The 12,016-nt window shown below is 46.6% G+C and overlaps 1 protein-coding gene across 1 annotated transcript in view; it reads left to right on the top strand.

Moving 5' to 3' along the window:
• Positions 1-12,016, top strand: part of LOC139260355 (cGMP-dependent protein kinase 1) — a 1,295,119-nt gene that overhangs the window by 1,242,774 nt on the left and 40,329 nt on the right. The window contains exon 12 of the mRNA XM_070876878.1: positions 8,520-8,609. Within this exon, the coding sequence (XP_070732979.1) occupies positions 8,520-8,609 (90 nt within the window). The remainder of the gene's footprint in view (positions 1-8,519; positions 8,610-12,016) is intronic.

Below are 12,016 nucleotides of genomic sequence, written 5' to 3'. Positions count from 1 at the left end.
GAATGCCACTACGTACGTCACCACGGGTGCATCAGGCACCGCCATGGGTGCTGTGCTCTCACAATGGATTGATGGCCTGGAACGCCCAGTCGCCTTCGCCTCTTGCACGCTCTCATCTGCAGAATGTAAATACTCTACAGGGGAACACGAAGCATTCGTTCTCTCATTGGCACATGATGGACACCCTTGAATTGTCCGCATGAAGCAGAGATGCCGTGATTCAGTATGGTGGCCTGGGACTGACATTCGCATCAAGGAGTTTGTCTCACACGGCAAAGCATGCAGTCTGAGTGAAAACATCCAACCAGCACCAATGAGGCTCATTCCGTGGCCACAAAGACCATGGCAACAACTTCAGATGGATATCTTCGGTTCAATTGAAGCAGCTCCACAGTACCAGCGTTTCCTTGTTGTAGTACATGAACTGCATTCCAAGTGGCCAGAAATTCAGGATTTCCTGGAGTGCATAAGGGATGGTTTTCTAGACCGATATGTTGAGGAACCAACTAGGGGGGAGGCCATCTTAGACTGGGTGTTGTGTAATGAGAGAGGATTAATTAGCAATCTCATTGTGCGAGGCCCCTTGGGGAAGAGTGACCATAATATGGTGGAATTCTGCATTAGGATGGAGAATGAAACAGTTAATTCAGAGACCATGGTCCAGAACTTAAAGAAGGGTAACTTTGAAGGTATGAGGCATGAATTGGCTAGGATAGATTGGCGAATGATACTTAAGGGGTTGACTGTGGATGGGCAATGGCATGGATGAGCTGCAACAATTGTACATTCCTGTCTGGCATAAAAATAAAAAAGGGAAGGTGGCTCAACCGTGGCTATCAAGGGAAATCAGGGATAGTATTAAAGCCAAGGAAGTGGCATACAAATTGGCCAGAAACAGCAGCGAACCCGGGGACTGGGAGAAATTTAGAACTCAGCAGAGGAGGACAAAGGGTTTGATTAGGGCAGGGAAAATGGAGTACGAGAAGAAGCTTGCAGGGAACATTAAGGCGGATTGCAAAAGTTTCTATAGGTATGTAAAGAGAAAAAGGTTAGTAAAGACAAACGTAGGTCCCCTGCAGTCAGAATCAGGGGAAGTCATAACTGGGAACAAAGAAATGGCGGACCAATTGAACAAGTACTTTGGTTCGGTATTCACTAAGGAGGACACCAACAACCTTCCGGATATAAAAGGGGTCAGAGGGTCTAGTAAGGAGGAGGAACTGAGGGAAATCCTTATTAGTCGGGAAATTGTGTTGGGGAAATTGATGGGATTGAAGGCCGATATATCCCCAGGGCCTGATGGACTGCATCCCAGAGCACTTAAGGAGGTGGCCTTGGAAATAGTGGATGCATTGACAGTCATTTTCCAACATTCCATTTACTCTGGATCAGTTCCTATCGAGTGGAGGGTAGCCAATGTAACCCCACTTTTTAAAAAAGGAGGGAGAGAGAAAACAGGGAATTATAGACCGGTCAGCCTGACCTCAGTAGTGGGTAAAATGATGGAATCAATTATTAAGGATGTCATAGCAGTGCATTTGGAAAATGGTGACATGATAGGTCCAAGTCAGCATGGATTTGTGAAAGGGAAATCATGCTTGACAAACCTTCTGGAATTTTTTGAGGATGTTTCCAGTAAAGTGGACAAGGGAGAACCAGTTGATGTGGTATATTTGGACTTTCAGAAGGCTTTCGACAAGGTCCCACACAAGAGATTAATGTGCAAAGTTAAAGCACATGGGATTGGGGGTAGTGTGCTGACATGGATTGAGAACTGGTTGTCAGACAGGAAGCAAAGAGTAGGAGTAAATGGGTACTTTTCAGAATGGCAGGCAGTGACTAGTGGGGTACCGCAAGGTTCTGTGCTGGGGCCCCAGCTGTTTACATTGTACATTAATGATTTAGACGAGGGAATTAAATGTAGTATCTCCAAATTTGCGGATGACACTAAGTTGGGTGGCAGTGTGAGCTGCGAGGAGGATGCTATGAGGCTGCAGAGTGACTTGGATAGGTTAGGTGAGTGGGCAAATGCATGGCAAATGAAGTATAATGTGGATAAATGTGAGGTTATCCACTTTGGTGGTAAAAACAGAGAGACAGACTATTATCTGAATGGTGACAGATTAGGAAAAGGGGAGGTGCAATGAGACCTGGGTGTCATGGTACATCAGTCATTGAAGATTGGCATGCAGGTACAGCAGGCGGTTAAGAAAGCAAATGGCATGTTGGCCTTCATAGCGAGGGGATTTGAGTACAGGGGCAGGGAGGTGTTGCTACAGTTGTACAAGGCCTTGGTGAGGCCACACCTGGAGTATTGTGTACAGTTTTGGTCTCCTAACTTGAGGAAGGACATTCTTGCTATTGAGGAAGTGCAGCGAAGATTCACCAGACTGATTCCCGGGATGGTGGGACTGACCTATCAAGAAAGACTGGATCAACTGGGCTTGTATTCACTGGAGTTCAGAAGAATGAGAGGGGACCTCATAGAAACGTTTAAAATTCTGACGGGTTTAGACAGGTTAGATGCAGGAAGAATGTTCCCAATGTTGGGGAAGTCCAGAACCAGGGGTCACAGTCTAAGGATAAGGGGTAAGCCATTTAGGACCGAGATGAGGAGAAACTTCTTCACCCAGAGAGTGGTGAACCTGTGGAATTCTCTACCACAGAAAGTAGTTAAGGCCAATTCACTAAATATATTCAAAAGGGAGTTAAATAAAGTCCTTGCTTCTCGGGGGATCAAGGGGTATGGCGAGAAAGCAGGAAGGGGGTACTGAAGTTGCATGTTCAGCCATGAACTCATTGAATGGCGGTGCAGGCTGGAAGGGCTGAATGGCCTACTCCTGCACCTATTTTCTATGTTTCTATGTTTCTAAATTGCTACAAGTTCAGTGACCTCATCAACGATCGTCACTATTCTGCAGCTTCTGTTTATGAAGTGGGGCCTCCCAGAGCTCATAATCACTGACAATGGACCACACTTTGTGTCCGACCAGTTCGCGGATTTCCTCACGTCATGTTACCGAGCTTTGCCTTACTGCTCGGTACAATCCTCAAAGCAACGGAGGTGTTGAGCGATTTAACCGCGTCATCAAAGAGGGTTTGAAAGCCAACCTCGCAGCAGGCCAAACATTCGACGAAGCGATTCAAACCATTCTCCGCACATACCGTTCGACAAAGCACTCGCTAACAGGGAAGACACCCGCTGAGCTCATGATGGGCGGAATTTTCACTTGCTACAGGACATTCTCAAACCCCCAGCCAAACCTAGCGTAAAGATAACCACACTCGCATCCCAGATTTCGGAGCGCCATCGAAAAGCGAAGTCGTACACCGACACAAAACGACGCGCTCAAAAGCCCCAACTGAAGAACGGAGATTGGGTCAGAGTTAAGCGCCCAAGTAGTCATCAGCTCGCATCTTCACTTTCGCCTCCAAAACAGATCGGGTGAAAGTTCTGCCCTCACACCTACGAGCTCAATGATGGAACTCGATGGAACGCTCGTAGACTGATCCCAACTCATAGGCCAACAGACGAGGAGGATGGAACGGAGGTACTGTTCTGTTCCCCAACCGAAAACCTTGATCAAACAATGCAAGCTCCAGGCCGGTCTCAGCATATCAGAACACAGCCTGGCTATCTCAACGACTTTGACTGTTCATAGACTGTGTTTTTCGGAAGGGGGGGAAATATGTTGTGTTCATACTCTATTTGTTGGTCACACGAAACCTCACCCGACAGGCATTAGGACCCTGCGGGAGCTATTCACACACTGCTGTAAACATTCTGGTGCCAAAGTCCTTTGCAGGCAGTGGGAGACTTTTTGAAATGCAGGCACTATTATGTTAGTGCTGATTTGACTCTAAGAGATACATGAGGTGATGGAACAAAACAACCGAGCAACCCCCTCTGTGGCAGACTTGGTAATCCAAAGCCTGATCCATGGCACTGCAGAAGAATGTTGGTGGTTGACCAGCAAGCCTTGTGTAATGGGAGCTGGAGGGGCAAGTGTCTCACTGGGAACTGGGGTTCTTTCTACTCCGTTCCAAATAAGGTGCAGATTAAGACACTACTGGATGGTGTGGTCCAACCGGACACGAGCCGACACTTTGCCAGTGCTTTGTGCTGGTTTAGTCCATTCGAGGTCCTGAAGCCTAAGGTCTTGCCAATCCATACCTGAACTCTTTGCACGTAGGTATGTGCGGTGTATCCCTGCAGTGATAGGGTGGTACTCCATAACGGACAAACAGTCACTGTACCTGTAAAGAGTTCTCAGTAGCTCGGTTTGAAGATTTGTCACCATATTTTCAGTAAATCAAAGATGTGGCAAAATGCACACAATAGATTTGTGTGCAAGTATTTTTCTTTCAGAGGTTAACTTCAAACATGTTATTAAGCTAACGGGCAAAATTATTAGTGGGTTTATTTTTATCGCATCTGCCTCTTACTGAATGATGTGCCAATGCATTATGCCTCTGATTTATTAGCTGTTATGTCTTGAATAAAGAATCAGACTAGATGCTGCAAGCTCAAAGTAAGATGTGACTGTAGTCTATTATTACAGATCTCAGAGTGTCTCTCCAGCCTGTGAGGCCTCTTATATTCAGGTGCTCCCAAGGGATTGTGGGATCCTTTGGGACTCCAAGGGATAAGCCCTCTGGTGGTTAGACATGGTATTTACAGGTTTACATATATAACATTAGCAATGCAAATTTGATTGTAGCAGCAGTAATAATAAAAGTATCTTTATAACTGAGTATGCTAAATTACTATCATAGACAGGACAATTCTGTCACATAGTGAGATCAGAGGGCAGAGAGTTTGAAACGCAATTACTCATCATCAATGAGCTGTAAAGAAAATCAATAGAGATAATAGCACTGATATTATTTACTGATATCAAGGTCCTGGCACCCATGGTCACCACCACTCCCTGTTCAATCTCTTTGGGGAAATTTTCGGGGGGGTGGTGGGGGTCAGTAGGCGCGATCTGTGGCAGGTCAACCCGATGCCACACACCTTTACCAAATGTCGGGTCTGCCTGCGCTGAGCAGACCTAACGTGGGGAGACAATTCAAATCATTAGTGGGTTGTTTGCAGCCACTTAACAATGCTTTTCCACAGCTTTATGAATTTGTCACCCACGGGTTTCCCACTGTGCAAGGACCTTATCACTGAAGCTGAGATGGGAGGTCACTTGATGATTCGGATATCTTCCCTTAGCCACTGCCTTCTCTAAACTGCATTTCCACTACGGACTCGGAATGCTGCAAGTCTTTACACAAGTCTCCATCCAGCCTGACCTCATTACCTCTCTCACCATTGACAGATCGCTTCTGTCATCGCTACTTCACCTGCCATCTATTCCATCAGCATGGCTGCACTTTATACTCTTTCACCTTGGTCCTCAGGTTCCCACGATAATCGTCTCAAACACCAGTATCACCAGGCACACCAGCAGCACCAACAACAACAACACTGACCTTCTCTGCAATCAACTGGTGCTGCACAGGACACCATCATATCATAGGCAGTCCCTCGAAACCGAGGAAGACTTGCTTCCACTCTAAAAGTGAGTTCTCAGGTGACTGAACAGTCTAATACGGGAATTACAGTCTCTGTCGCAGGCAGGACAGACAGTCGTTGGAGGAAACGTGGGTGGGGAGACTGGTTTGCCGCACGCCCCTTCCGCTGCCTGTGCTTGTTTTCTGCATGCTCTCGACACAGGAGGCAGGGCATCAGCAACTGACCATATTGCTGCCCGGGACGCAAGGGATAACTTTACAACGGCCAAATTTACTTCACTTGATGTTGTACACCCTGGCTGCCACATGATGCGCGACGGTTGGTATCACCCCACACCAACACCATAAAGCCTCCCTACAATGTCCAAGTTATTGCTTTCACACTCATCGTGGGAAGGGGGTTATGTCTCACCATTCACAGCAACTTATTAAGCCACTTCCAAAGGTGCACAGAAATCTGTCCAAGAAAGCAGAGTGTTCAAAATAAAGATTTCAATGTTTGATAGCACATTAACAGAAACTTCATATGAACATTGGCTAAAACACACAAGTGCCTACCCTTGTGTGTTATTGGTATGATTGGACAAGGATGAGGGCGAGGCTGAGGGGTGGACAGGGAGATGGGGACGTGCTAATGGCAGAGAGGGATGGGTGGAGGTGCAAGGTAAGTTGGTGTGAGTAAGGATGTGCAGGAGCAGGGTAGGGAAGAGTGATGGGGATGTGATGAATGACACAGCAGGATAATGTTGAGTGTGGCTTTGCAGTAATGATTCGTGATCCACTGAGATCATTGAAAGGTTTGTGCCACTGCAGCCAAGTCCTCCTGACGATATCCTTGCTTGTGTCCTCCTGTGCAATGTGCAACCAGGCTACTTTGGTCTCTTGGGCAGGTCTCTTATGCCCATTGGCAGGGAAGAGAACCTTCCTGCACGCTGTGACTCCCTCCACAAGCAGATGGAGGGTGTCATGGGAGAGCCTGGGTGCAGCCGTGCACCTCTGTGCAGTGTTTGTCAGTATTTGCAGCACCTCAATGCTGTAGAACACTGACAGCACAATTGTCAAAATAAGGTTGGCCATGGCCCCTTTAAGGAATCCGGCTGATGATGCATCACCAAATGATGTCATCAGACCTGCTTCCTTCAATTGGCCGGCAAACACGCTGGGCGGGCCCAGGGGAAAATCATTCTACACAGCAGGCTGGAGCCAACAGTGAGGCCGGGACCTGCCACTGACCTCGGCCGCACCAGACCCGCTGAGCTGGAGGAAATTGTGTCCTTTCAGTCTGGTTTCCATACAGTCCATAGCACTAAGGCCACACTGGTCAAAGTCAGCAACGTGATGGATTATCTATCCCAATACTCCTCAGCCTCTCTGTAGCTTTCAGTATGGCTGACTATTCCATAATCCTCCAGCGCCTCTCCTCTGTGGTCTGCTTGCTGCTCTTACCTGTCTTGGTGTAGCGCGCCCATCTCCTGCAATAGGTTCTTCTCTTACCCCAAAACAGTAACTTCTGGGTCCTCTCCTACATGCTGCCCCTCAGCGACTTTAGTCATACGCACAGGCTGAGTTTTCATAAATATGCTAATGACGCCCAGCTCTACCTCATTTGTTCCCATCCTTGACTTCCTGACCTGTCTAACTGTTGCCTAACATTATGTCATGGATGAGCCAGAACATCTACAGTTTATCACTGCCAAAACCAAATCCATCTGGTCAGCTTCCACCAGAAAATGTCATCCCTAGACTCCAGTTCTGCCACCCTCCCTCATTCCTTAATCCCGATGAACCTGATGCTGCACAAGTTTGTGATCTTTGACCCCAGTTGAGCTTTACATTCTATCTATCATCAAGACTTTTTATTTCCCACCTCCTATATTATTACTCACCTCAGATCTGAATTTCATCAATGCTTTCATCTCATTAACTTTCCAATTCTCTAGTCACTGACTTCCTGAGCTCTATCCTATACAAACTACAACTTGATCAAACTCTGCCACCTCTTGTGTACTCTGTACCAAGTCCCACTCACATATCAGCCCTGACCCACTGGATTCACACACCAGCCCTGACCCACTGGATTCACACACCAGCCCTGACCCACTGGATTCACACACTGGCCCTGACCCACTGGATTCACACACTGTCCCTGACCCACTGGATTCACACACCAGCCCGGACTCACTGGATTCACACACTGGCCCTGATCCACTGGATTCACACACTGGCCCTGACCCACTGGATTCACACACCAGTCTGGACTCACTGGATTCACACACTGGCCTTGATCCACTGGATTCACACACTGGCCCTGGCCCACTGGATTCACATACTGGCCCTGACCCACTGGATTCACACACCAGTTCTGGCCCACTGGATTCACACACTGGCCCTGACCCACTGGGTTCTCTGGCCCCCAGAGTACTTTAAAAAATATTCATCTTTGTCTACAAATCCCTCCATGGGCTCACTCCAGCCAATCTCTGCGACCCTCTCCATCCCAGCATCCTAACTCACACCCAATACACTTTGGACAGTGGGGCCACTGCTCCCCCATGTAGCAGAGCTTTCAGCCATCGCACTCCTGCACTCTGGAGCTCCCTTCCCTCACCCTCATCTTCAAAAGCCTTGCTGGGACACAACACTTTGTTAAAGGCACCATATATGTTTGTTTTATATTACTTTCACTTCAGCTCAGCACTTGGGCATAATCGGAAGAATATTTTTCAATTTTATAAAGACATTTTAATCAAATTAGACATATCTGCTTTTAACATGATGCAGTAAAATACTGGCTTATTGAGTCCCCTCAATTCAATTATACACATCCTTAGGACACAGCTCAAGGGAAGTAATGTGAATTCTACTCAAATGAAAATATTAACTAGCCTGCTCAGATACACAGCCTGAACTGGAATGAAATAATCAAAGGATGAACAAATGAGAATTTTCCTTAGGCACGATGACTCCTTGTTGACATTCTTCTCTTTTCAATGCAGGCTTTACAGAACATTCAAGGACAGCAAATACTTATACATGTTAATGGAGGCCTGCCTGGGAGGAGAGCTGTGGACTATTCTCAGGGACAGGTATGGAATGAAAGAAATTACTTTCAAACATAACTTCGTGTAATTCACTTTCTTCAAAAATACCTTTTTGCATTGATCAACAAGGCAGCTTTTACAAAAAAAAATATTTTCAAAATGGTTGGTATATTCCATTTTGAAGTGTCAGCCTTGGCTTAGTGCTAGCACCCTTGTCTCTGAGTCAGAAGGTTGTGGGTGCATGTTCTACTCCAGAGATTTAAGCACACAATCTAGGCTGAAACTCCAGTACAGTCCTTCGGATGAGATGTTAAACCAGGGTTCAATTTGTTCTGACGTAACAGGTCCCACGACACTATTCAAAGGAGAGCAGGAGAATTCTCCCGGTGTCCTGGCCAGTATTTATTCCTCAACCAACATCACCAAAACAGATAATCTGGTGATTCATTTCATTACTGTTTTGTGGGACCTTGCTATGAGCACATTGGCTCTCATGTTTCCTATGTTACACCAGTGACTACACTTCAAAAGTGCTTCATTGGTTGCAAAGTGCCAGGATGTCCTGTACGTGTGAAAGGCCCGATAGAAATGCCAGTGTTTTTCATTTCACAGTTTGGTATATCTCAGATTTTGCAATATTTCACAATAAAGCAGATCTGAGACACAATTCATATTTACAATAGTGGGGTATTTTTGTTTTGTGCAGAGGTATGTCAAATTTGGCAAACTCCAGTCCATTTATTTAGATCATAAATCATTCAATCAAATATTTACTAATGAACTAGTTAATCTATCAATTGCACAAAGTGAATCAAGACTAAGTGCCATCTTCATGTGAAATGGGGAAAGAGGGCGTGCATAATTGACCCAGGGAGCAGAAATAATTTAGTCACCTTTTAAAGCCAGTCTTTACTTTTATATTCTTATATTGTATTCAGAAGGTTGTAGGTTCAACTCCCACTCCAGCACTTGAGCACAAAAATCTAGGCTGACACTCTAGTGCAGTACCAGTGCTGCACTGTCAGAGCTGCCGTCTTTCGGATGAGACCAAAATAAACCGAGGCCCTGTCTGCCCTCTCAGGTTGACGTAAAACATCCCATGGTGCTATTTCGAAGAAGAGCAAGGGAGTTATCCCCGGAGTTCTGGCCAATATTTATCCGTCAACCAACAAACCTAAAGTAGATTATCTGGTCATTATCACATTGATGTTTGTGGGACCTTGCTGTGCACAAATTGGCTGCCACATTTCCTACATTACAACAGTGACTAAATTTTAAAAAGTACTTCATTGGATGTAAATGCTTTGGGATATGCAGTGGTTGTGAAAGGTGCTATATAAATGCAAGCCTTTCTTGTCTTTTCTTCCTTCCTTCCATTCTATAACTTCATGGGCTGAAATTTCCTCTTCCTTTAAGGCCTGTTACCACCGGAAATCGAAGGCCGCGCTGCGGAGTGGAATGGCCACTGATTTTTCATGGAATGACCACCATTTGGAAAATGCCCTCTTGTGGTATCCCGGCGGTGATGGGCTCCCTCACTACTGCTCCGCTGCTGCGGATCTGTCCTAAGTGCGTCATCAGAGCGCACACCGCTGATGTTCCCCGCCCCCCCAGGAACGCAAAATTTCACAGAGAAAATCTTGCTCCCGCCGCTTGGTGCTACCAGCAGTTTTTTCTGTTGGTGCACTATGCTTGGAGTGCTTGTAAAATGGCGGTGCGGCTGCCATTAAAAGGGCGAGCGCACTGCTGTGGCCGCCATTTTTATTTTTATGTTGGCCGCTGGCCCGGTCGAAACCCTCTATGGTGGCCCAGTCGGCCTAACTTAAAGAATCGCAGCGGCCCTCCCCTTTAAGTGAAGAGGAGAGACGTGGTGATGCGCCAGCGTGATGATGTCATCAGCGCTACGCTGGTAAGTGACAGCAGCGGACACTTCCACTTCTCTACTTACCGAACATCCGCTCACTGCCGCACTTCCAGCCCCATTATGACCGACTTCCGGGCGACTGGAAAAGAAAACAAAGAGCGTAATTTCGCTCGAGGCCACCACATCCACCACGCCGGTAAAAACAGCTGAAACAGGCCTTGTTTTCGGCGGGGGGCAATTTCAGCCCCAGTCTACATTTATAACGGAAATGCTATGTAAACATGTCATGCTGTAAATACATCCTCTCACCATTAGTGGCACTGCAACACCTGCACTCAGGAGAAGGTTGGACACCCATAACTGAGGATGAAAAAGTACATTTTTAACAAATTAGTTTCACATACTATTATTGCAAAACATAAGCAAAACGTACTTTAATCTTCAGAGATAACCTATGTTATTAAATTGCTGGCGTCAGAATCACCTTAGCTGTAGTGAGGTGTAACCAATAAAGCTCCTTTGTGGTTTGTACTTTGGACCATTTCTGGAAATATTCGGGTGAAATAACACTTTCAGAGTAACACAAGCCACACGGCCTGATATTCTTGTCCACTGGAGTCATTCTGAAGTTCCTTTATATTGGTGCAATTGACTCAGTTCTAGAATGGAATATGTAATTGATAAGAGTTCACAATTGTTGATGAATAAAATGAGCAGAATTAAGATGTACAGCGGGGAAAAATACTGTTGAGCTCGTTTTTGTACAAATGCCTAACAACTCAGACTAACATTATTCCTCCACTTTCTAATAGATATATTTATCCTTTTTTGCTCTGTCCTATAGAGGATTTCATGCAAGCACATTGAGGGCCTGTATGACTGTAGCCATGGTCACCTCTGTCCTTATGTTCTCTTGCACACACACCTGACCTTAGCACCCTCACGCTCCCTCACGCTCACTCATCCACCCTCACTCACCCTCACCCTCACTCACCCTCACCCACTCTCACTCTCACCCACCTACTCATCCTCACACACCCACCCACCCTCAGCATTGCACACCTACCCTCACACACCCACCCTCACCCCTCACCCTCCCACTCCTACCCTCACCCTCCCACCCCTACCCTCACCCTCCCACCCTCACACACCCACCCAACTCACACATCAACCCACCTTCACCCACACACCAATCCTCACACAAAATTGTACACTATCTCTTTCATCACTTGTTTCTTTCTGGCACTCTTATACACTTCCTGTCTCAGAGACACACACTATTCCGTGCACGCACACTCATGTATGTCTATTTTATCCCGGAGTGGACTTGGGGAATAGGCAGCTGGTGGAGCCCCACTGGCTGCCTGATAGTCCGGGCAGGAGGCCGGGTCTCATTGGCGTTGGACTGGCGGGCTGCGGTTAAAAAATGAACACCCTGGGCATTCCTGCAGCTGTGAGCTGCTCCACGCCATCAGCCTACTCTCAATCATGAGCAAAGTGATGGGAGGTGTTGTCGACAGTGCAATCAAGCGGCACTTACCAATACGTTGCTCACCAACCACTCGGCTCCAGACCTCATTACAGCCTT

This window comes from Pristiophorus japonicus, chromosome 3 (genome assembly GCF_044704955.1).
Source record: "Pristiophorus japonicus isolate sPriJap1 chromosome 3, sPriJap1.hap1, whole genome shotgun sequence".
Taxonomy (NCBI): Eukaryota; Metazoa; Chordata; class Chondrichthyes; family Pristiophoridae; genus Pristiophorus; species Pristiophorus japonicus.
Note: the sequence above shows the minus strand (reverse complement) of the source record. Positions and strands in the feature narration are given on the sequence as shown.